Here is a 26,904-nt window from a genome sequence, read left to right as displayed (position 1 = left end):
ACCTGTGTTATTTTTCAAGAAGAAGAGGGTAGGCTCTAAGAGCAAAGCACTTTCACATAACTATGAAACTAGATCAAATTAGGGAAAATTTAAAAACAATTTGAAATGAAAAAAGAGAAGATGCCTTTTAAAAGAATACAGAAATTTTGGATACCAATTGCCATCTATCCTCATACTGTGGTTATAGGCAACTGTCCTTTGGGGTTGAATCTAATATGAGCATGTTTCTTGCATTATTGGTTTTTAAATCTTACTTTCAAATCACAAAGTCAAAAGGAAAAATGAAGTGAATATGTCAGGACTTGTTGTTGCCAAGCTAATGGAAATGTGAAAAGTATTTCTGTACAGAGAATATTGATTGACAGTAAATGATGGTGTAAATCCCACAGTGAGTTTTTAAGACTGAAGAGTTGATGAGATCTGACCTTTGATTTGCAAATGAATAAATTGAGGTCCCAGATGGTAAACTGACTTGTCTAGGGTCACACATAGAGTGTTTACCTTGGTTAAATGCTAGGTATTTTCATCACCCCCATATATTCCTTAAAATTATATAATTCATTCATTCATATATCCACAGTTCATGTAACAAACATTAATTGGACATCTATTATGTACCATACACTCATTTAGTGTCAAAAATGTATCGCAACTGGTTCTTCTCTCAAAAACCATAATCAATGACTACTGCTCTCAGCAAGAGGATCCTGTTGGATTTCATGATTTTTCTAATTTTGAAGATTAAATGAGCTCAGTTCAGTTCAGTTGCTCAGTCGTGTCCGACTCTTTGTGACCCCATGAATCACAGCACGCCAGGCCTCCCTGTCCATCACCAACGCCCGGAGTTCACTCAGACTCACGTCCATCACACAGACTCACGTCCATTGAGTCAGTGATGCCATCCAGCCATCTCATCCTCGGTCGTCCCCTTCTCCTCCTGCCCCCAATCCCTCCCAGCATCAATCTTTTCCAATGAGTCAACACTTCACATGAGATGGCCAAAGTACTGGAGTTTCAGCTTTAGCATCATTCCCTCCAAAGAAATCCCAGGGCTAATCTCCTTCAGAATGGACTGGTTGGATCGCCTTGCAGTCCAAGGAACCCTCAAGAGTCTTCTCCAACACCACAGTTCAAAAGCATCAATTCTTTGGCCCTCAGCCTTCTTCACAGTCCAACTCTCACATCCATACATGACCACAGGAAAAACCATAGCTTTGACTTAGTCGGCAAAGTAATGTCTCTACTTTTGAATATACTATCTAGGTTGGTCGTAACTTTTCTTCCAAGGAGTAAGCATCTTTTAAATGAGCTAGCCTTTATAAAATCTCCAAACCAATGAAGGTACTTACTGATGTTACTTTTCGTTAGATTAATTATTCATTAATAGTTACATAGAATTCCGATATTGAGGCAAAAGTTGAACATAAATATGATACGCACATAGTTGTATACATACATATAACTTCTTATTAAAATAAGCTAACCCAATTTCTTTTATCTCAACTCACTCTCTTGTAAGAATAAAGCTTATTCACTTGCATAACTAAAATGATTTTAATATCAAAATACCATTATTCCAAGATAGCTGCATCCAAACTGAATGAGCCTATGTCTGGACATTCTTAGCCTTTTAGGCTTCAATAAAGGTCCCACAGATGTTCAGAAAAAAGACATGGAAATTCACAGAAGTTCCTTTAAAAAAATTCTAAAAGGCCTCTAGCAAAGAGGATGCTTATAATGCTTATAAAGTGGGTTAATTTTGCAGTGCATTGAAAGTTACCAGAGAGATGAAAAAATATGTAGCCAGCTTTCAGCTCTGTTCTCAAAATAAGGAGGTTTTTGCGCTGGATAACAAGCCATCACTCTGTGAAGGAGGCCTGTAATCCATGAGTTTTTCCATGCTGCCTCTACACCTGATTACAAACATGTGGAGAAAAATCACATGAAAAAGTCTCCTAAATTATTGAATAGACACCACAAAGAGAAATGTTAGTAACTATAGCTAGTCGGAGCCCAGTCGGTTAAAGCAAGTTGCTATTGTTTTTCTAATTTCTTGATTAACACATTATCAGAATAATAATGGCAGAACACTCATGGATTATCAAGCACAGTTCCAAATGCTTTACATGTAGTAATTCATTTAATCCTCCCAACAATCTTGTGAGGTTTATATTGTTATAATCATCTTCAATTTACAGATGAATAAACTGAGGAACAGAGCAGTTAAATTGCATAAGGTCGCTTAACTACTAAGCGGTAAAAAACTGAGATTTTATGCCTGATGCCTTAATGAGTACGCAATACTACTTCTATGCATGCAGGCATGCAAAGTCACTTATCTCTGATTCTTTGAGACTCTGTGGACTGTAGCCTACCAGGGTCCTCTGTCCATGGGATTCTCCAGGCAAAGATGCTGGAGTGGGTTGCCGTGCCCTCCTCCAGGGCATCTTTTTAAACTCACATCTCTAAGTCTACTGCATTGGCCGGTGGATTCTTTACCACTAGTGCCACCTGGGACTACACAGACACAAAATCTACCCTTCATCTAGATCAGAGATCCCATAAATGAACACTGTTGGCCAGAAGGGAGAGTGATTGTGAAAATGAAGAGAAAATATAATGCTATGTGCCACTACTGGGCTTCCCTGGTGGCTCAGATGGTAAAGAATCTGCTTGCAATACAGGAGATCTGGGTTTGATCCATGGGTTTGGAATATCCCCTGGAGAAGGGAACGGTTGCTCACACCTGTATTTTTGCCTGGAAAATTCCATGGACAGGAGAGCCTGGCAGGCTACAGTCTATGGGGTCACAAAGAGTCAGACATAACTAAGTGACTTTCACTTTCACTTTTCATATGCCACTATTAAACAGAAAACTCAGAAAGAATATTCTTATCAAAGCAATAATATGAATAATTTAGTATTTTTGCACAGAACCTTTTAATTAATTTTGGCAATGGCACCCTACTCCAGTACTCTTGCCTGAAAAATCCCATGGACGGAGGAGCCTGGTGGGCTGCAGTCCATGGGGTCGCTAAGAGTCAGACACAACTAAGTGACTTCACTTTCACTTTTCACTTTCATGCATTGGAGAAGGAAATGGCAACCCACTCCAATGCTCTTGCCTGGAAAATCCCAGGGATGGGGGAGCCTGGTGGGCTGCAGTCCATGGGGTTGCTAAGAGTCAGACACGACTGAGTGACTTCTCTTTCACTTTTCACTTTCGTGCATTGGAGAAGGCAATGGCAACCCACTCCAGTGTTCTTGCCTGGAGAATCCCAGGGACAGGGGAGTCCGGTGGGCTGCTGTCTATGGGGTCGCACAGAGTCGGACATGACTGAAGCGACTTAGCAGCAGCAGCATAGTTGCTTTACAATGTTATGCTAGTTTCTACTGTATAGCAAAGTCATACATATACATATATCCACTCTTTTTTACATTTCCTTCCTATTCAGGTCACCATGGAGCAGAGTAGAGTTCCCTGTACTATACAGTAGGTTTTCATTAGTTATCTAATTTAGAGTAGTGCATCCTAATCTCCCAATCTCCCAATTTATCTCATCCCCTTTGGTAGACATGCTTGTTTTCTACGTCTCTCTCTACTGTATTTCTGCTTTGCAAATAGTTCATCTGTATCACTTTTCTAGCTCCACATATAAACAATATGTATACAGTGTTTTGTTTCTCTGTATGACTTACTTTACTCTGTATAACAATTTCCAGGTCCATCCATGTTGCTGCAAATGGCATTATTTCATTCCTTTTCATGGACAAGCAATATTCCATTGTATATATGCAGCACATCTTCTTTACCCATTAATCTGTCGATGCATATTTAGGTTGCTTCCATGTTCTGGGTATTGTAAATAGTGCTGCAATGAACACTGGGGTGCATGTATCCTTTAAAAGTATGGGTTTCTCCAGATGTATGCCCAGGAGTGGGATTGTTGGATTATATGGTAACTCTATTTTTAGTTTTTAAAGAAACCTCCATACTGTTTTCCATAGTGACTCTACCAATTTAGAGTCCTACCAACAGTGTAGGAGGGTTCCATTTTCTCTATTCATTCTTTAGCATTTTTTTTTTTTAATGGTTTTGATGAAGGTCATTCTGACTGGGGCTTCCCAGGTGGCACAGTAGTAAAGAATCTGCCGGGTAATGTAGGAGATGCAAGAGATGCAGGTTTGACCCCTGTGTTGGCAAGATCCCCTGGAGGAGGAAATGGCAACCCACTCCAGTAGGCTTGCCTGGAAACTTCCATGGACAGAGGAGCCTGGTGGGCTACAGACCATGGGGTCGCAAAGGAGTTGGACACGACTGAGCACGCATGCATGCACGTGTTCTGATGAGTGTCATATCTCATTGTAGTTTTGATTTCAATTTCTCTAATAATTAGTGATGTTGAGCATCTTTTCATGTATTTTTTGACCATCCTTATGTCTTCTTTAGAGCAATGTCCATTGAGGTCTACTGCCCATTGTGTGATTGGGTTGAATTCTTTTCTTAATTGAAATACAGTTGATTTAAAATGTATTAGTTTTAGGTGTGCAACACAATGATTCAGTTATATTTCAATTTAGACACATATGCACGTGCTCTTTTTCAGATTCTTTTCCCTTATAGGTTATAATGAAATATTGAGGATAGTTCTCTGTGCTATACAGTGAGTCCTTATTGGTTATCTATTGTATATAGTATGAATATGTAGTTTTATTTGAAGACAAGTGTATGAATGTGTTTTAAATGCACTAATCATTTTGTGAATGCCATCATCATAATCATCATAGAATGCCCAGTAATTTATGATGGCACATTTAATTAAACATGGGCACTTCAGGAATCATTGAATTTAGATGCCAGACTTCACATTGGAGCCCCCACAGTATATGACTATAATAAACCTGTAGTTCTCAGGGAAAACAGATTTTATCCCCCCATGAGAATGCATTCAAGAAGAAGCAGAAGCAACATCAGCTCATTCTGATGTGAAAAGTAGACTCTCTTGCCAGCCCGTCTAGCTCCTATCAAAGAGTAATAACCCTATGTGCTAATGAATTCTGATTTCCTCAAGAGAAGCAGGTGGTGTACGGTATCCCCACAAGGCTCATCATCTCAGGGCAGATCTTAGAACTTGCAGCACCTGGAGAATGCATGGGTACTATAAATCCATCAGGGACAGGGCTGGTAAACTGTGTAGAACTTGGCCATTTGTCTACTGGTGAGCTAAGTAGCTTTCTATCAATCCTGAACTAACAAACTCCTTTCACAGTGCTATAAATATCCAGGATGGTGATATAGGTTACTTAGAAGATGGTTATTTGCATTACAAAAGATTCTTCCTTTTCAAAAGCTTCTTATCCAGATTTTTTTTTTTCATGGAAAGACATTTTATTTTAAAGATAGCTTTGTGTAATGTGTCAATCCCAAATTCCCAATTTATTTCTCCCCCACCCACCTTTCTCTTCTGGTAACCACAAGTTGGTTCTCTAAATCTGTGAGTCTGTTTCTGTTTTGTAAATAAGTTCATTTGTACCATTTTTTTAGAACTTGCTTTTGTTTATTACTAGAACTTGCTTGAAGTGACAGTGTTAGTAGCTCAGTTGTGTCTGACTCGTTGCAACCCCATGGACTACAGCCTGCCAGGCTCCTCTGTCTGTGGAATTTTCCAGCGAGATACTAGGGTGGGTAGCCATTCCCTTCTCTAGGAGATTTTCCTGGCCCAGAGATCTAATCTGGGTCTTCTCCACTGTGGGCAGACTCTTTACTGTCTGAGCCACCTGGTAGCTTGCTTTAAGTATCCTTAGATGTGTTGTGATTCATGAAATTACATTTACACAGGCTTTAGATAGAAGCAAGTTTCACGCTGTAAAGAGCAATATTGTATAGTAACCTGGAATGTTAGGTCCATGAATCAAGGCAAATTGGAAGTGGTCAAACAGGAGATGGCAAGAGTGAACATCAACATTTTAGGAATCAGTGAACTAAAATTGACTGGAATGGATGAATTTAAGTCAGATCACCATTATATTTACTACTGTGGTCAAGAAGCCCTTAGAAGAAAAGGAGTAGCCATCATAGTCAATAAAAGAGTCTGAAATGCAGTTCTTGGATGCAATCTGAAAAAGAACAGAGTGATCTCTGCTCATTTCCAAGGCAAAACATTCAATATCACAGTAATCCAAGTCTATGCCCTGACCAGGAATGCTGAAGAAGCTGAAATTGAACGATTCTATGAAGAACTACAAGTACTTCTAAAACTAACACCCAAAAAGAGATTTCCTTTTCATTATAGGGAACTGGAATGCAAAAGTAGGAAGTCAAGAAATATCTGGAATAACAGGCAAATTTGGCCTTGGAGTAAAAAAATGAAGCAGGCCAAGGGCTAACAGAGTTTTGCAAACAGAACACATTGGTCATAGCAAACACCTTCTTCCAAAAACACAAGAGAAGACTCTACACATGGACATCACCAGATGGTCAACACCACAATCAGACTGATTATATTCTTTGAAGCCAAATATGGAGAAGCCCTATACAGTCAGCAAAAACAAGACCGGGAGCTGACTGTGGCTCAGATCATGAACTCCTTATTGCCAAATTCAGACTTAAATTAAAGAAAGTGGGGAAAACCACTAGACCATTCATGTATGACCTAAATCAAATTCCTTATGACTATACAGTGGAAGTGAGAAATAGATTTAAGGGACTAGATCTGTTAGACAGAGTGCCTGATGAACTATGGATGGAGGTTCATGACACTGTACAAGAGACAGGAATCAAGACCATCCCCATGGAAAAGAAATGAAAAAAGGTAAAATGGCTGTCTTAGGAGGCCTTACAAATAGCTGTGAAAAGAAGAGAAGTGAAAACAAAGGATAAAAGGAAAGATATACCCATTTGAATGCAGAGTTCCAAAGAATAGCAAGGAGAGATAAGAAAGCCTTCCTCAGTGGTCAGTGCAAAAAAATAGAGGAAAACAATAGAATGGGAAAGACTAGAGCTCTCTTCAATAAAATTAGAGATACCAAGGGAACATTTTATGCAAAGATGGGCACAATAAAGGACAGAAATTCTATGGACCTAACAGAAGCAGAAGATATTAAGCAAGAGGTGGCAAGAATACACAGAAGAACTGTACAAAAATGATCTTCACGACCCAGATAATCACGATGGTGTGATCACTCACACTCATCTAGAGCCAGACATCCTGGAATGTGAAGTCAAGTGGGCCTTAGAAAGCATCACTATGAACAAAGCTAATGGAGGTGATGGAATTTCAGTTGAGCCCTTTCAAATCCTGAAAGATGATGCTGTGAAAGTGCTGCACTCAATATGCCAGCAAATTTGGAAAACACAGCAGTGGCCACAGGACTGGAAAAGGTCAGTTTTCATTCCAATCCCAAAGAAAGGCAATGCCAAAGAATGCTCAAACTACTGCACAATTGCACTCATCTCACATGCTAGTCAAGTAATGCTCAAAATTCTCCAAGCCAGGCTTCAGCAATACATGAACCATGAATTTCCAGATGTTCAAGCTGGTTTTAGAAAAGGCAGAGGAACCAGAGATCAAATTGTCAACATCCACTGGATTGTAGAAAAATCAAGAGAGTTCCAGAAAAACATCTATTTCTGCTTTATTGACTATGCCAAAGCCTTTGACTGTGTGGATTACAATAAACTGTGGAAAATTCTGAAAGAGATGGGAATACCAGACCATCTGACCAGCCTCTTGAAAAACCTGTATGCAGGTCAGGAAGCAACAGTTAGAACCGGACTGGTTCCAAATAGGAAAAGGAGTACCTCAAGGCTGTATATTGTCCCCCTGCTTATTTACTTTATATGCAGGGTACATAATGAGAAACGCTGGGCTGGAGGAAACACAAGCTGGAATCTGCACTGCTGGGAGAAATATCAATAACCTCAGATGTGCAGATGACACCACCCTTATGGTAGAAAGTGAAGAAGGACTAAAGAGCCTCTTGATGAAAGTGAAAGGGGAGAGTGAAAAAGTTGGCTTTAAGCTCAGCATTCAGAAAACTAAGATCATGGCATCCAGTCCCATCACTTCTTGGCAAATAGATTTGGAAATAGTGGCTCACTTTATTTTGGGGGGCTCCAAAATCACTGCAGATGGTGATTGCAGCCATGAAGTTAAAAGACGCTTACTCTTTGGAAGGAAAGTTATGACCAACCTAGACAGCATATTCAAAAGCAGAGACCTTACTTTGTCAACAAAGGTCCATCTAGTCAAAGCTATGGTTTTTCCAGTAGTCATGTATAGATGTGAGAGTTGGACTGTGAAGAAAGCTGAGCGCAGAAGAATTGATGCTTTTGAACTGTGGTGTTGGAGAAGACTCTTGAGAGTCCCTTGGACTGCAAGGAGCTCCAACCAGTCCATTCAAAAGGAGATCAGTCCTGGGTGTTCATTGTAAGGAGTGATGCTGAAGCTGAAACTCTAATACTTTGGCAACCTGATGCCAAGAGCTGACTCATTTGAGAAGACCCTGATGCTGGGAAAGATTGAAGGCAGGAGAAGAAGGGGACAACAGAGGATGAGATGGCTGGATGGCATCACCGACTCAATGGACATGGGTTTGGGTGGACTCCGGGAATTTGTGATGGACAAGGAGGCCTGGTGTGCTGCGGTTCATGGGGTTGCAAAGAGTCGGACACAACTAAGCAACTGATGTGAACTGAAGGTTTTAGAAAGGAGAAAGACAAATAATGTTTAGATTTCATGTTGCCTGCCACTTATATCATTCTTATTTATTCCTCATAGCCCCAAATGGAACAAGAGCAAAGCTGTGAAAAGTGTGATAGGAAATAAGATGGGTAAAATTATCAAGCTTCATTCTTACAATGAAAAAGCACTGAACTGGCACTCCAGAACCTGGCTTGATTTCCCAGTGGGTGTGTGTCTTTAGTTGCTCAGTCATGTCAGTCTTTGCGATCCCATGGACTGCAGCCCTCCAGGCTCCTCTGTCCATTGGAATTCTCCAGGCAAGAATACTAGAGTGGGTTGCTGGCTACCCTCCTCCAGAGGATCTTCCCAAACCCAGGTCTCCTGCATTGCAGGCAGATTCTTTACTGTCTGAGCCACCAGCAAAGCCCAAGAATACTGAAGTGGGTAGCCTATCCCTGCTCCAGAGGATCTTCCCAACCCAGGAAGCAAACCGGGATCTCCTGCATTGCAGGCAGATTCTTTACCAACTCAGTTGCCAAGAAAGCCCTGATTTCCCAGGTCTGCTACTAAACTGAGTAAGGTCCAAGAACCTTCTCAGAACTTCAGTCTCTACACCTATTACATGAAAGTTGGTGAACAAGAATTTGAAAAACTCTTCCAGTAGAAACAATCCATGTTTCCTTTTCTACAATATTTCAATCCAAAGTCAATAGGGATGACAGAAGCTTTTAAGAGAAAATTAAAATGGGAATGGGCTTTTTTGCTTTATAGCCTTTTCTTTAAAACATGATTAAAGAGATAACATGGCTTTCATTAGATTCAATTAGTAATTGTATCCTGAGCTTAGGAAATAAAAAAGAGAATAGGGAATAATTAACCTTAATCTATTGATTTCATTTTAGTTTAACATACGTCTCTATTTACGGGAGGAAACTAATTAAAACCACCAGAAATGATTCACATATGAAATGGTGGCAGAAGAATAGCTGTATGTGACTGTAGATATAGTGAATAAAAAATAAAAATGAAAGAAAAGTGCAGTGTTTTTAATGAAGCTGATCTGTGTTTTATATGTCAACTTGTTATGAGTCATTTCACAATCTAGAAATCAAGAAAAGGATTCCATGCACTGTTTTGACACTGACTCCTCTTGTTCATAGTTTGACGAAGGCCTGGCTGATAGGATGCCTTTGTTAATCTCATTTTCTTCCTTTAGTATCTATGTTATTAATAGCTATGTCAATGCTGATGCTAATATGGAGACAGAACCAAAAAATTCCCAATTTTAATAGTTTGGAGGCAAGTAAGAAATGCAGTTGAATGGTTAGAATACCAACCTGGGAGTTACCTACTTTGACTTCATTACTCACCTATTCTAAGATGACATGTCACATTTCAGTGTGTTCATGTATCCATTTATAAGACACTCAGCTCTAAGTGCTTTTTAAGGCCTTTTGTGGAAGATGTTAAGACAGGGTACTTACTTACGCTTCACCATTTTTAACCCTAGCTGTTCCTTTTCAAGCCCAGCTTAAACCTTGCCTTCTCCACTGAACTTGCACCATTAAACCACAAACCACAGTCATGTTCTTAGTGATAACGCTTACTATTGATCATCTATTTCGTGCCTGCCACTGCACTAATAATGTTAACTGCATTGTCACCTTTTATTTTCAAATGATGAGTGAAAGTAACAAGTAGTTTCTTTATTTTATCGGAGAAGAAACTGGGTTTCAAGGACTTGTCTGAGATTACATAGCTGGTAAATTTAAAAGCTGGGACTTTTATGTTTGACTCGCACATTTTGTGCTCTGATTGTATTATTTTTTTGAAATTCCTTCTGAGAATTATTGTAGAAGTTGGGCTTTATACTTATAATGCAGCATTTAATTACATGGTGTTTTAGATATTTTTGATATATGTATTTCCTGCTATAGCCAACATCTGTCATTCACTAATCCTAATATCAATGTGTAGAAGAAGGAGGAGGCAAAAGAAGGAGGAGGAAGAGAGAGAAAGAGAAGGAGAAGCAAAGGAGGGAAGAAGTAGAGAAAGGGAGAAGAATCCTTTTGTTACGAGGGTAAGATGTGTGTCTTAGGTCCTATCCATCACATGGACCAACTGAAGCCACTGATTCAAAACTGACTAACATGAGAGAAAAGACAAGGTGGGCATCCATTTTTTTATCTCAAATCTCAGCAGAGATAGTGTAGTTATGAAGCCTGCTGCTACGATAGCGGCATCTTGATTTCACCACTTATGATGGATGATGCTGGAAGCAGTAGCTGTCTTCAGGATGGCAAGTTTTGCAGTGTGCTTCTCAGTCATTTCTTCAAACTCAGCTAGAGGATCTGTCTTCAACCTCCCAACAATTTGGAGAATTTTTAGGCCTGCAATCCATTTATTTCTGTTTAAATGAGCTAACTTGGATTTTGGTTATCTACAAATAACTCTGATCAATAACTTATCAAGTTAATTTTAGACCCTGCATTAGTTATCTATTACTATACAATATATTACTTTAAAATGTAATGCCTTAAAACAATACACATGTATCATTTCACAAGTTCTTTGTGTCAGGAACATGAGCATGGCTTATGGGGATCCTCTGATTCAGGCTTGCGTTCAAGCTATTGGCCCAAGAGCCTGAGGTCTCATCTAAAGGCTTAGCTGGGAAGAGAATCCTCCTCCAAGCTCTCTCAGCGATTGTTGACAGCATTTGTTTTCAATAGATTGTTGAAATATAGGCCTCTGCTCCTTGCTGATTGTAGGCTGAATGCGCCTCTGGGTTCCTGGCCACATGGGCCCCTTCTAGATGGGATCTTGCTTCACTGTAATGTGCAAGCAAGAAAGCAATAGAGAGAGTCAGCTTGTAAGACAGAAGTTATAGTCTTTTATAACTTAATCATAGATGTGACTTTCTATTACCTTTGCCAAATTCTGCTGGAATCAAGTCACACACAAAGAAAGGTGAGTATTAAAGACATAAATACCAGAAGGCAAATGATGGTGAATTCTGTAGGTCAATTTGGCTAGGCCACAGAACCCGACACTTGGTCAAGCACCAGTGAAATTAACACTGAAATAGACTTTGAGTAAAGCAGATTACTTCGTATTATATGGCTGGACCTCATTTCAACAGTTGAAGGTTTTAAGAATAAAATACTGTAATCCCCAAGGAAGAGGGTTTTTGCCTCTAGACTACCTTTCAACTTGTTATAACATCAGCCCTTCTCTGGGTCTCAAGCCTGCTGCTTGCCCTCCAAATTTCACACCTGCCAGCCTCCCTCCTGGCCAAGTTCTTAAAATAAATTTCTCTTTTAATATATCCACATCCTATTAGTTCTGTTTCTCTTCAGAACCCTGATTTATTCAGTGGGGTTTATTAGAGGCCATCTTAAAAGTCTGCCTTCAGTTTCAGAAGGAAGATAATAGTGTTTTATCTTAAAAAACACCCTTCCTTCCAAAAAAGTATTAAAACGTACCCATGGAACCAGCAGCAAGGGGACTCGGAGAACGGCTGGTCTAATCCTATTATCTTATAGAGGTGGCGATGAAGAGTCAGATTATGTAATGATTATTCAGTGCTATTTAGAAACAAAGCCAAGGCAAGGACTCAATTTTCTCTCTTAATGCCCTTACCGTTGCCCCACAGTGAAAGTTGCTCAGTCGTGTCTGACTCTTGCAACCCCATGGACTATACAGTCTGTGGAATTCTCCAGGCCAGAATCCTGGAGTGTGTAACCTATCCCTTCTCCAGCAGATCTTCCTGGCCCTGGAATCGTCCTGGGGGTCTCCTGCATTGCAGGTGGATTCTTTACCACCTGAGCTATCAGGGAAGCCCATCATTGCCCCATACATTCTGCCAAGTTGAAAGTTGAGAATTGCACTAGTGGCCTGAAGACTGATTATAGGGAAGTAAAATCTTCATGGGCAGATAAACTATTGGTCAGCTGGGTTGTTTGTCCCTTCAGTGGATCTTCCTGTAGTGGGTAATGGTGCCACCTCATCCTCTAACCCAGATTCCTTAATGATCAATGGCCTGCACGGCCAAGATGGCAGGCTGGGTCATGGATCCTGCCAGTGGCTAGGGAACGGAGCAAAACTAACTGGCCAAGAGGGGATTAAACCCTTGACCTTGGCCTCATTAGTGCTGAGCTCTAACAAACTGTTAGACATGCATCGTATCATTTGTCTTTAAAACTCTGTTTGAATCTGCTATATTACACTCTCATTAACATCTGGTAGCTGGGAGCAGTTTAATTGATTTCACCAGTGCTTTATATCAGTGCAGAATGTTGATGAGTAAGAACATAAAAATAGAGAAATAAATAAACTTGCATTTAAAAAATATTTAACTTAAAATGGACCAAAGAAATACCTGAAATATAAATGAGGATAATAAGAGTCACTGGGATAGATTTTCTTGTTTGCTATTATTTACACATGGAGGGAAATCTCGGAATGAATGTCAAACATTGCACTCAAACTGGTTGTTCACAATTTGAGGCAATTTGTGGAGATTAAAATCTTGGGTTTTCTAATGCACATCAACAATAAATCCTGTTGCTTCTTCCTGTTCAGCCTGGCAAAAAATCAATGCTTTTAGGTAAGCAGTGTTGATTACAAATTTTTTGAGCAGTTATTTTAAAACGACATCCAAGCTCAAGTGAGAGTTTGACTTAAAGTCATTTAATCAAGGATATTAAATTAAAGGATCACTCTGCCCTGGTGTGATGAGTTGTAGAAGGAAGGAAAATGAACATTAACATACATTATGCCAGGTGCTTAACGTGTGTTATAACATTTGATCCTCACTACAAACCAAGAGACAGACATCTTTATCCATATTCTATTGCTCAGAAAACTGAGGGTCAGAGAAGTTCAATAACATTTTCAAGGATACAGAGTTTTCAGCTGCCTGGGGAGCAGGAATGAAACTCAAGTTTATTAACTTCATTGCCCATCTCAAGTTCTTTCTGTCATGTCATATATACTAGATTATATTCAGTGTATATAACAAGGTTGGATTCTTTATTTTTCTGTCTTCCCCACCTCTTCACTTCTTATCTCCCCAAAACATATTCTCCCACTCAGCCTCTCCTACTCTCTTGCCTAGACATGCAAAACACACACACACACACACACACACACACACACACACACACACACACACACTCGCTTGGGACAGAGAGGCCAAAGAAAAGATTAGTATTTGGGAAGCCAGATCTGCAGGCTTGACTCCTTCCATTTCAGATACATCACCAATCTCAGCTTCCTCACTGGTTAATACACTTATTCACTATAGTCTTGTCTCTTAAAAGTATATAACTGTTTATCACCAAGTATTTTTATACTTTGTGTTTCCCGAAGTAAAGTGGGGAATTAATATTATTTGGTTACTTGGATACCTCAACATCACCAGCAATTTCAAGCCTCTAATTCTGCGCTGTCCAATACGGTAGCCATTCTGACTGTATGTGGCTACTGAGCAATTGGTATATGGCTAGTCTGACTGAGGAACTAAATTTTAATTTAATTTAAAATTTGAAATTGAAGCTGGCTCAAAAATACACAAGTTTTATTGTTTCATTAGGAGCAGGATTCACTTTAACCACTGAAATTTTAACATCAAAATTGATGTATAAGATACACATCTTATTTCGAAATCTATGTAAATATAAAATCTCATTAACTTTTCATAACAATTACAAGTTGAAAGATTGAAGCAATAATCTTTTACATATACTCAAGTACAATATTATTAAATTAAATTCTACCTGTTTTTCTTTTTAAAAATGTTGCTTGCTAGATCAGCAAACTTTTTCCATGAACTGTCAGATGGAAATAGCTTAGGCTCTGCGGGCCACATATAGTTTCTATGGCATGGTCTTCTTTACCTTTGTTTTTATTTATTTTTTTAATCTTTGACAATTTTATTCACTAATGTATGCCAACTGACTCTAACAGTGCCTCACACAAAATAAGTGCTAAAAAATTAATTAAAAGCAGTTAGCTGATAAAATTCAATAGTGACAATTATCCCAACTCTTTGGAATTCTTACTAGATAGATATTTGAGATAATTTATTTATCAGTGTTTAAAAATTAAAGGAGTGGTCCTTCTCATCTGACATCAGACAGTAGAGTTGCTGCAGGGCTGAGGGTAAGGGGAAATAGTTGTAGCCCACTTAAGGGCTTCCCTAGTAGCCCAGACAGTAAAGAATCTGCCTGCAAAGCAGGAGACCCAGGTTTGACCCCTGGGTTGGGAAGATCACCTGGACAAGGGAACAGCTACTCACTCTAGTTCATCAGGCACTCGGTCTATCAGATCTAATCTCTTATATCTATTTCTCACTTCCACTGTATAATCATAAGGGATTTGATTTAGGTCATACCTGAATGATCTAGTGGTTTTCTCTACTTTCTTCAATTCAAGTTTGACTTTGGCAATAAGGAGTTCATGATCTGAGTCACAGTCAGCTCCCGGTCTTGTTTTTGCTGACTGTATAGAGCTTCTCCATAGAATATAATTAATCTGATTTCAGTGTTGACCATCTGGTGATGTTCATGTGTAGAGTCTTCTCTTGTGTTGTTGGAAGAGAGTGTTTGCTATGACCAGTGTGTTCCCTTGGCAAAATTCTATTAGCCTTTGCCCTGCTTCATTCCGTATTCCAAGGCCAAATTTGCCTGTTATTCCAGGTGTTTCTTAACTTCCTACTTTTGCATTCCAGTACTCTATAATGAAAATGACATCTTTTTGGGGTGTTAGTTCTAAAAGGTCTTGTAGGTCTTTATATAACTGTTCAACTTCAGCTTCTTTAGCATTACTGGTTGGGGAATAGACTTGGATTACTGTGATATTGTGTGAAGAAGGCTGAGCACCAAAGAACTGATGCTCTTGAACTGTGGTGTTGGAGAAGACTCTTGAGAGTCCCTTGGACAGCAAGGAGATCCAACCAGTCCATTCTAGAGGAGATCAGCCCTGGATGTTCTTTAGAAGGAAGGATGCTGAAGCTGAAACTCCAGTACTTTGGCCACCTCATGTGAAGAGTTGACTCATTGGAAAAGACTCTGATGCTGGGAGGGATTGGGGGCAGGAGGAGAAGGGGATGACAGAGGATGAGATGGCTGGATGACATCACGGATTTGATGGACGTGAGTCTGAGTGAACTCCGGGAGATGGTGATGGACAGGGAGGCCTGGCGTGCTGTGATTCATGGGGTTACAAAGAGTTGGATATGACTGAGCGACTGAACTGGCTGACTGACTGACTGACCCACTCTAGTATCCTTACCTAGAAAACCCCATGGACAGAGGAGCCTGGCGGGTTACCGTTCATGGGGTCACAAAGAGTTGGACACAACTGAGCAACTAACACTTTCCCTTTACAATGGGTATACTTAATTGTTTTCTGTAAAAACTGTTCTTAGCTCGTGGGCAGTACATGTACAGGCTAGCCAGGGCAGCGGTTCTAGTCACAGCTCTATTGTAGTACATCTATCATTCTAACTGGAGTACTCAGTGGAAAGCCAGGATGCTCTTCTCTGAAAATGAACGAGGCTGAATCCATACCGAGGATTGTTGTCCTCATTCTACAGAGGAGGACACTGAGGTCTAGGGAATTTTAACAGCTTTTACAAGTCAAATAGCTAGTAAGTGCAAAGTTAGAATGAGGATTCACATCTGCCCACCTCCAAAGCTCATATATGGCACTGCACCATACATTCTCCATAACTAAGACTTTATTTAGCATGACTAATGAATTTTCACTGATCCATTCACTGATCCATTTGGCTTACCAATATTCATTGAATGAATATTTATGCATCCTACAAATAATAGAGATACACCTCCTGTTCCACATTTAAGCTCGTTTTTGAGAAGGGCTTCCTTGGTGGCTCAGCCGGTAAAGAATCTGCCTACAATTTGGGAGACCCAGATTCTATCCCCAGGTTAGGAAGACCCCCTGGAGAAGGGAATGGCTGCCCACTCCAGTATTCTTCCCTGGAGAATTCCAAGACAGAGGAGCCTGGTGAGTCTCAGTTCATGAGATCACAGAGTCGAACACGACTGAGCCACTAACACACTAGCCCTTGAAAAGGCTTAAATATCTTACCGACTTAATTTATGAGATACAAAATGAAGTGGAAAACTGACAATTATTGGCTTACTTCAATCAATATAGATGGCAAGCTTGATAATTCAGGCTTGATCTTGTTAACCCCAAACTGGCAGAGGTACAAACATTTTATGTTCTCTCTTTTTTTCTAATTCAAGATCCTTTATTAGCTTAAGATATAACAAAGTGGTGTTAAAATAGGTACAGAATCAAGCAGTAACAACCGACATTTTAACTAACGTAATAAAGTAATCAGTCTTTAGCTAGGCTAGTATGTTAGTCTATTTTCTTTCAGCATATTTGCTTAGCTGCATGATTATTCACTCTATCAAACTTTTTAGCTATTATTATTATTGTAAATCCTTTTTTGGTAGTAGCCCTCCCAAACTCTCTGGCTTTGCTATGCATTATAAATGAACCACTTATTATTATCTTTATAAAATTTAATAAAGTCTCATTTTAAATCAGTTCTTCTTTAGACTATTTAGCTCTCCATTACCAATCCCTCCTAGAAATTCAATTAAAATGTAAACTGGATATTTTTGATGTTCTTCATTTAAAATCCCAACATTACTTTTTTTCCCTTAAACATCTCTCTAATTATGCAGTTGGTCTACACCTGATCTTCTCTTTGGGGGCCCTGGAACATCTTACAACCTCCAAAAAACTTCTCACTTCTAATATGTATGCATAAATAAAATAGATTAAGAGAAGCCTAGAGGCCTAGGATTCTTCTCTTGTTTGTCTTTTCAATTCATGTGGCAAATGACATTATTTTTAGTATGAGCTATAAATTTTCACTCTAACTATGTATGCTGTTGGGTTGGGTGTAAAGTGTGTAAGTTTGAGAGCACCTCTTCCCTACAGGAAAATTACAAACCCATTTGGGCTGAGGACTCTCAGAGTTGGGGAATAATTCCATTAAGTTTAGAGGGCTTTTCATAGTATTTTCAGAACATTAATCCAGAAAGAAGCATCTATTTTCAATACTATTATGACTGATCCAAATCTTTCTCCCCTTGAATTAGAAAAAAAAGAAAAGTGAGAATAGTAGGAGAAAAAAACCCCTCTATCCTTCAGAAACTTAGATGGAAAGTTCTAAAACCACTAAATTTCATGATTAAAAGACTAATTTTGTTTTATCCAAGCTATGGATCATTTTCGTCAGGAATAAAATAGGTGTCCATAATAATCTGACATAGCTGGTATAATTCAACAATTGAATAGTGGAATTAATAATTGAACCAGTTGCTTTTCAGTGTGAGTGTGTGTATATACACACATATGCAAGCATGTGTTAGTTGCTCAGTTGTGTTCAACTTTTTGTGACTCCATGGATTGTAGCTCACCAGGCTCCTCTGCCCATGGAATTCTCTAGGCAAGAATACTGGAGTGGGCTGCCATTTCCTTCTCCATATATACACATATACATTTATATACTGGCTTCCCAGGTGGTGCTAGTGGTAAAGAACCTGCCTGCCAATGCAGGAAGCAGAAGAGACATTGGTTCAATCCCTGGGTCTGAAAAATCCCTTGGAGGAGGGCATGATAACCCAATCCAGTTTTCTTGCCTGGAGAATCCCATGAACAGAGGAGCCTGGCGGGCTACAGTCTGTAGGGTTGCAAAGAGTTGGACACAATGGAAGCAATTTAGCACAAGTGGATATTTATATACATATAAACATTTATGTTGATATATATGCATATATTTTAAAATTAAATTTTGATACATATATATTTATTGTATACGATATATAAAATGTATACATCTACCTGAATATTTAATTATATATATATACAGAAAGATATATATGACTCAGCTAGTAAAGAATCTGCCTGCAATGTGGGAGATCTGGGTTCAATCCCTGGGTTGGGAAGATCCCCTGGAGAAGCAAAAGACTGCCCATTCCAGTATTGTGACCTAGAGAATTCCATGGACTCTATAGTGCATGGGGTCGCAAAGAGTTGGACACAACTGAGTGACTTTCACTTTCACTTCCACTTTCACATATATATGGAAAAAGAGCTGTAGCAGTTTAAATCATGTTTTATTTTCATCTACTTTTGCAGTATAAATGAAGTTTGATAACAATCCCAGTAAACTAGTTGGTCATGAACTTATTTTTCTTGCATACTTATTAAATTCATACATTTAAGGAAATAATCCTATTCACCTTTTCCTTTTAATTATAGAGAAAAAATGCTTACAAACATTTTGCAGCATCAATTGACATTCCCCATGTAATGGTCTCTCTCTCTCACATTGAGATGTAAAATGTACTGCTGTTTCCTCTTAAACATATCTGTCAACATCAATATTTTAAGGATATTGAAAAGGGTACAGAGTGGAGTTTCCACGGCACTACATTTTTTAAATTATATTTACTTACTGAGACTTATTATTGAACTTGTTTATTGGAAAAAATGGCAAACCACTTCAGTATTCTGGCCTGGAAAATCCCATGGACAGAGGAGCCTGGTGGACTACAGTCCATGGGTCCACAAAAGAGTCGGACAGGACTGAGCAACTAGGCACACACGCATAATAGTATATTAGCCTTTTGTTGATCTAGGTTTCTGGGAAACAGATGCATTCAGTAAGCTGGGAAAATAACTTTCCAATGTCCCCAGCTAATAAGATAGGTAGCTGTGCAGATTGGTGTAACATTGGAAGGTATTTTAATCTTATCTTTTCTCATCCTCTCTTTAACTGGGAAAGTTATTTACCCTTTCTCAACATTTCTAAACTTCTATAATGTTACTGTGAGGACCAGCACAAATAATTTCATATAAAACATCATCCATACAGTCCTTGACAAAAAGAAAGCACTGAGTAAATATTAGTTGATATTATTTTTTTGTTGCTGTTATTGAGGAAATGTGTGATTTATAAGGGTAAGAGGTGACTTTCTATCTGTCAGTATAGAAAATTTCGTTATTTGCTGCAGACATAGGACTTTTTATATTGTCCTAAGTCAAAGTAGAAACAAAATAAGTTTATTAGAATGGGATTAATTTAATTACAGCCCAATTGACTAAGAAAACTGCCTGCACTGTAAAACAGCAAGAGGGCTAATTTTGCAGAGCATGGAGAACTCTCTGCCTCTGGTAATTATAAATATAATTCACAAAACTATTTGCCTTTGCATCCTAATAATAGTCAACATTTTGTAAGTTGATGGTGTGTGTCCATAAATTTAAGCAGCGCTTTAGTAGAGGTAGCACAGATTTTAAGGCAGTGAGTGGTGTGCTGAAGTTGGCGCTAGAGAGGATGAGTAATTAAATATTCAGGTATTGTAAGCCTGTTATTAAACCATTGGCAGCTTGAAGTCAACCATAGTAGGACCATTCAAACCATGGGAACTGGCAAATGCTACAAATCTCAGGTTCTCCCCACTCATCCCGAAGACCTGGTTTACCAGTAAACTGCTGATGTGGACATTATATAAATGTGTATTTAATTGCCAGCTTTAACACTAAATGGTTTATAGACTTTAACAAGTTATGTTGTATTTCTCTCCTGTAATTTCATCATCTAGAAAGCAATACAATTACTTCTTTGTCATAAGTTTGCTTTTGATTAAAGAATTTTAGCTACTTGATCATCTAATACATATTTTGTAAGTGGTAGCTCATACTAATAAGCCAAAATCATGTAAGACAAAACAATGAAAAGTAGAAATTAAAAGCAAATGAAGAAGTTTCAGAAAACAGGGGCTTTTGCGATATTAACGTGCTTCTTTAAGGAAGTGATTCTACATATACAATAGAAAAGAGGTGATTCATTCAAGTTTCACTCACCATGAAGAGATTGCTGTGTGATCTTCCACTGTCCTCAGAGGGTGAGAAAAAAGAATCAGTTCTACCCGAGCTCCTCTCTTGGCGAGCTTGCTGCTCTGGGACTGGCTCATATAAGCTGTCCATAGAGCCTTCCTGCAGTAGAGAGATTTCTGAGTTAAGGAATAGCAAAATGATAATTTCCATTGGAAAGTTGTCTAACCATCTACCTACCTTTATACAGTACCCTATCTAAACGATCCTTGCACTGGGATTATACTTTATGGTATGCCAGTGTTCAACAGTGAGCAAGACAGCAAAGAGAGGCACTCTCAGCACTCACTAGAGAGCCAGGAATTAAAATAAAACGCTAAGTGTTGGTGAAAATGAAAGGGTTAGTTGCTCAGTTGTGCCCGACTCTTTGCAACCCCACAGATGTCTGTCAGGCTCCTCTCTTCATGGAAATCTCCAAGCAAGAATATTGGAGTGAGTAGCCATTTCCTTCTCCAGGGGAATCTTCCTGACCCAGGGATCAAACACAGGTCTCCTGCATTGCAGGCAGATTCTTTACTGTCTGAGCCACGAAGGAAGCGCCAAATGAGGCAATTTCTCAAGAAGCATGATGAGAACATAAAGTTCAAGGTAAGAAAAGACCTCTTTGGACACCAAGAAACTTCCCTGGCTGTCAGGTCATAATTTTTAGTCATATGCATCCCTCTGATGGGAGTACCAGTTAGTACTATGTCCTTGTATAAGAAACACAATCTGTTGTACTTCAGCTTCCTCAACTGTAAAGCTGCAGTTTCAATCACCTTAAAAGAAAAACTTGGGATAAGATTAAATACAGTGTATGTTTTGAAATAGCAAAAATATCTCACAGGTACAATAAAGGCATTAATATTAATGTTTAAAGTATTTACATTAATAAGTTATATTATTCACTTGTTTTTATCCTTTTTTTGGAATAATGAATTTTAAGCTGTATAAATCTACATGTAACACTATTGTGAACTCTATGCTTCTTTGTATTTGGGAAGCTTACTTACTGACTAATTGACTTGTTATGACTATTTTCCTTTTAAGATTGAATTGTATTGTGTGGCATTAGCTGGAGACAGTCTTAAGGAAGAGAGGTATACACTCAATATACTGAAAATTTCTAGTCATAGTAACTGGTGATGCTGATAATGATGTCATCAATATAAATGTCTGCTGGATTACAAAAAAATAGTTTTCTTGCTTGAAACAATGAGTGAGAAACCATAGTATTGTACAAAAAATGTTCTAATCTTTAAAAATACATTTTAAGATTCAAAAAAAAAAAAAAGATTGAATTGTATTCACATTGTCTACCTTTAGAAATTTCAACCAGTAAGTTCTGTGCTACAGTTCCATAATTCGAGCAACTTGAACTCCAAATGAATTATCAGGAAAATTTATAAGACCTAGGTTAAGTCCTAAGACATGTGTGCTCTAAATACCTAAACATGTAGGAAAGTTGAAAGCCTAACAGAATCACAAAGTGGTGACTGGAGGTTAAACTTTGAACCTGTTAAGCGTCTGCCCACAAACAGGCAGCACTGATGGATCTTGTCCCTGTGGTGTAATGTGTGATGGTGGTCCTCCACATTAAGCAAGCTCCCTGATGAAATCCAGGGGCTGCAGCACCCACAGGAGGCTGAAAAATGAAAGGAGGAGGCTGAAAAAAATCTCCTTCCCAAAGCTGCTGAGGCTTTTGCTTCTTGGAAGTCATAGGCCAAAAAGTAAAATTCAATGCAGCCAGCAAACTGGGATCAGAGAAAAGCTGCCAGCTGATTCAGTGACTGGAGCAGTAATAAGCCAAGTACCCCCCTGGGATGAGATACCTGGACCAGCAACATAAACCTTGCTTCTAAACTGGGGCCTCGGAAAGACTGGAGATTTTTGCCTCACAGCTAGCTGGAGAAAGGTAAAGAGGCCAGGAAGGAGAGAAAAGAGAGCGAGGAGGATGGAGGTGAGAGGGAGAGGAGAGGGAAAGACAGAGACCGAGACACTCGGAGAGACTCAGAGAGAGATGAGGTTATGCTTCAACACCAGCCAAAGCACATGAAGGGATCAAAAGCTGAGAAAAAGTCAACTGAATTGACAAGCTAAAGATAGAGCCATTTCCACTTCTATTGCATGAATGTAAAATCATAAAACAGGTGAAAAATAATTTAAAGAGAACATTTATCATCTTCACATGAGCTAAATAAAAAAGGAATTTTACAATTAAAATAATTAACCTATGATGATACCAAAACAGGCAGAAACAGAAAATAAAACAATTACGAAGTCTTGAAAATAATATAACCACAGACATTTGTATTAAGTAATCAAAAATTGGGATGAACTCTAGACCTCTCAAAAGAATTAGAAAATGCTGATGAGTTCACCCAGAGTGCATAAAAGAATAAACAGAAACCCATGAATCATTTGGGTAAATATGTGGAGGACATATTGAGGCATTACAACATCAGATTATCAGGAATTCTAGCAAAATAAAGTGATAGATTTTTCTTGCCAATTAAGAAAACTAGGGACCAATTTTACTTATAGTTTTAAGAACTCCTAAATGTAATATTAGCAAAATTAAATTTAATAATGTATTTAAAAATACACCATGGTCAATTACAGGAATACAAGGATATTTCAACATTTAAACATACTGTAACATGCTTAAAAAATTTTATCACTTCAATAAATATTTTAAGTCTTTAAACAATTTCTTATTCATCCTTGATAAAATCTCAGCAAATTGGGAAAAGACAGGACTTCTTCAACCTCATGAGGGTTATTTACCAAAAAACTCAGGAAGACTCAATTAGAAGTAATTACATGAATGTTAGAAGCAAGACTAGGATGCCTGCCATATAGTATTTTTATTTGTCAATGTTATAGGAGAGAGACAGAGAGAAGCAGAGAATGGTATAATTGCTACAGAAGAGGAAAATTTACAGATTATCTACATAAAAAGTACCAGAAAAAACCATAGATTATTAGAAGCAGGAAGACCAGGGTTCAGTTTCTGGGTCGGGAAGATCCTCTGGAGAAGTAAATGGCAATCCATTCCAGTATTCTTGCCTGGAGAATCCATGGACAGAGGAGCTTGGCAGACTATAGTCCATTGGATTGCAAGAGTCAGACATGACTTAGCAACTAAACCACCACCACTTCCTTGCGATATCAAAGTTTGAAAATCAATAACACATCTATAAATCAGCAAAAAAAATTAGGGAAAAAATCACAATAGCAACCAAAATTCTTTAGACCACTGGCAATAAAGTTAGCAAAGATGTACAAGAACTTTTTAGAGAAAATTATAAAACATCTTTAAAGGCCATGAAAGATTAGAATAAGAGGAGAGTTATACATGTTTGTGGATGGGAGAACTCAACCTCAGAATGAAGTAAATTTCCTCTAAAGGTGTAAAATTTAAATTTATGTTAATCAAAGTCCCATAAAAAACTTTCACATAACTTGATAAGATGATTCTGTATATTTATAGAAGCAAAGAGATTTTGAAAGTCCACAGTTTGAAGATAAAAAGAAGAGGACATTCTTTGGAGTAAGATTTCTGCTGGGCATTAGAATTACCTTAATAGGTGTGTAGAACAGTCAAAAAGAAAAGGATGGAGATATACCAATGGGATAAAATATATAAACCAAATAAAGACAGGGGCAGCATTTCAAATCACTGAAGAAATGATGCACGGGAAATTGACTTATAACCTTACTTGGTTACAAAGTCAAGCGAAACACAACAACTCTATGATGAGCTCAACAAAAAAATCATTCTGCTTCTAATGAGCAGGTTTTCTAAAAGCCTTATCACCATGTAAAACTCTAAGAAAATTTCTGGATTCAGAGTGGCCCACATAAAAGGATATTGCTGCCTCCCTTTTGAAAAATAGACCCCATTTGGAGTTTATAGATCCAAAATAATAGCAATCACCTTTAATGGATTATTTATAGTATCCTTGGTTAAAAATGGGTAGTTCATTAAGTTTGGCTTTATATTTCTCTTAAAAACCCCATTTACTAAAAGATTTACAATTCACCCCTACACTTAAGAGAATGTTTAACTCATTCATTGACTTTCCTAATGCTAATCTTTATGTGATGCTTATTATTTAGCATCACCTATTTCTTAAAGATTTAAGGGTCAATATGTTTATTTACACTTCCATTTTTTAATTCTGCAATCTCTCCACTAAATCAGTAGTTTTTAATCTCTTCTTTAAAATGCTGTGCCCCATGTGTTCACATTCCTATAGGCACAGATAAAATGTGTTTTGAATTACACACCAATTCCTGGCAAAAGCTATGACCCCACCCCTTTTTCACAGTTCATAACAGCATGGTAGGGTGTCATAACACCCTGATTGGGAGCCCATATGCTAAATAACTTTATTTATTTATTCCCCAAGAAGGAATAAAAATATCTAAAGTAGTTTTGATTTTTTTTTTAACCAAGAACCTTGTGGACATTTTCTTATTATAGAAATTACTTTTAACCACATATAAACTTCAGAATGCTTACCCACAATAAGTCAGTGTTAATGATGGTTCAACCTAAGCTGACACGTTTCTGAACAAGGCTAGCTTAAAGAGATGGGAAAGAGATGGCAGTCAAACTGAGTACATGAGGCATAGCTTTGAAGCAATCCTTTTTGAGGGCGTGCCACCTTCCCTATTACGGAGAAAGACAATCACACTCATTATATGGTTTTATGTCTTTACTAGAAGGATTACAAAGCATATGCCATGCATGCTGAGCTCTGCTATGTTATAGAAACATTAGCATATGCTTATAGCACCATTCAGCATGATTTCAGAACACGGTCGGCTCTGCCGCTACACTGCCTATTTCCATGGGAAGTATATTCCTGTAAACCACGTACAGCTCTTTTAGAGCAACTAGAAGCAAATGCATAATACCACTTAAATCACCTGAAATGGGATTTCTCCAGTCAGATTTATACGGCACAAAGCAAAGTTGAGCACTGGCGGTTATTTTGTAAATTAGAAGTATGTAGGCAAGCTGAACTCGATGATTCAGCCTGCCACAACTCACAACTGCGTTTTATTTTTCAAGATGCTCTAAGATTAAATCCCTTATCTTGGCTTAAAATGTCTCCTGTTTAGGTATTACAACTATGTCAGCACCATCTCTAGCACTTATGTTAATCTTATTTGCAATTTGGAAAGAAAACAAACATCAAAGTAAACCATTTTATTTCCTCAAATGACAGGGATCTCCCATCGACATCTTGAAAAACCAATGAATAGGCATAATATCCTGCTGTAAACACAGATAGAAATGAGTAAAATTATTTTTGAAATCCATTTTTAGCATTGGCAGATGGTCACAACTGCAGGTTAGAGTTATAAAATATTTCCAGATCTATGACTACCTGCTAACTTCCACTGATTCACTTCAGGCTAAAAGGAAAAAAAAAAGCAATAATGTAAAAAAGAATTTGAGAGGTGCCTACTCCCTTGAATGAGCGCATCTGCAGGACTGGATTAATCTATTGTACCTTGCATTTACAGGGCTGTGTAACTCAGCAAGCTGCCTCCATGGTGGTTTAACCAAACCAACATTTAACTGAATCCATTACTCAAACAATAAAGGAGGAATTTTGATTACTCAGAATGTCCCAAAGCAAAACCAGTAACCCCAATGCAGCATATTTTGCAAAATAAAAACTCTTGTGCTCAATAATGAAAAGAAGAAAATAGTTCCTCAAAAAGACTATCTACATCTCACACTTAGAAATTCAATATCAAATTGTTAAGTAATTAATCATTGTTATAGATAAATGTATGCTGTTTTTGTAAATTACTTGCCTCTGCACACAGTTGGCTTAAGTTCTTTAATGAAAATGTTTCCTTATTTTTCTGATGTAGACTTTCTTATGAAATCCTAGAATGTATCCTAAAATATCACCATTTAGGGGGTTTAGGGCAGACCCTAGTTCCAGACAATAAAATAAAGATGAGGATATAAATAGTACATGTATTAAAAATCTTACCAGCGAAAAGCAGAAAAGATTCATTTTGGTCAGTTTCCGCTCCTTGTTGCAGTGCCCTCTCTTGGTTTCACAGCTGTTTGGACAGTGCTCCCAGGAGATTACTCCAGAGTAAAATCCTTGCCATAATCCCAGGGATTCACAGACCATTATCAAATGAAATAGGTCTTTGTTGAACAAACAATTTTCTAAATTAATGAGGAACCTTGACTAATAAAAGGAGAGAATGAGACTAACCATGATCTTTGTAAACAGATTTCAATGGTGAC

General features: G+C 38.2%; 1 protein-coding gene across 1 annotated transcript in view; it reads right to left on the bottom strand.

The window, feature by feature from the left end:
- The window catches only part of SAMSN1 (SAM domain, SH3 domain and nuclear localization signals 1), a 179,072-nt gene extending 152,374 nt beyond the window's left edge, over positions 1 to 26,698 (bottom strand). Inside the window, 2 exon segments of the mRNA XM_068978089.1 lie at positions 20,607 to 20,738; positions 26,639 to 26,698. Coding sequence (XP_068834190.1) covers positions 20,607 to 20,738; positions 26,639 to 26,662 — 156 coding nt within the window. The 5' untranslated portion in view covers positions 26,663 to 26,698.
- Between the last annotated feature and the right edge of the window lie 206 nt (positions 26,699 to 26,904).

The sequence above is a fragment of the Capricornis sumatraensis genome, chromosome 1 (assembly GCF_032405125.1).
Source record: "Capricornis sumatraensis isolate serow.1 chromosome 1, serow.2, whole genome shotgun sequence".
NCBI classification, from domain to species: domain Eukaryota; kingdom Metazoa; phylum Chordata; class Mammalia; order Artiodactyla; family Bovidae; genus Capricornis; species Capricornis sumatraensis.
The sequence above is the reverse complement of the archived record's forward strand: the minus strand, read 5'-3'. Positions and strand labels throughout refer to the sequence as shown.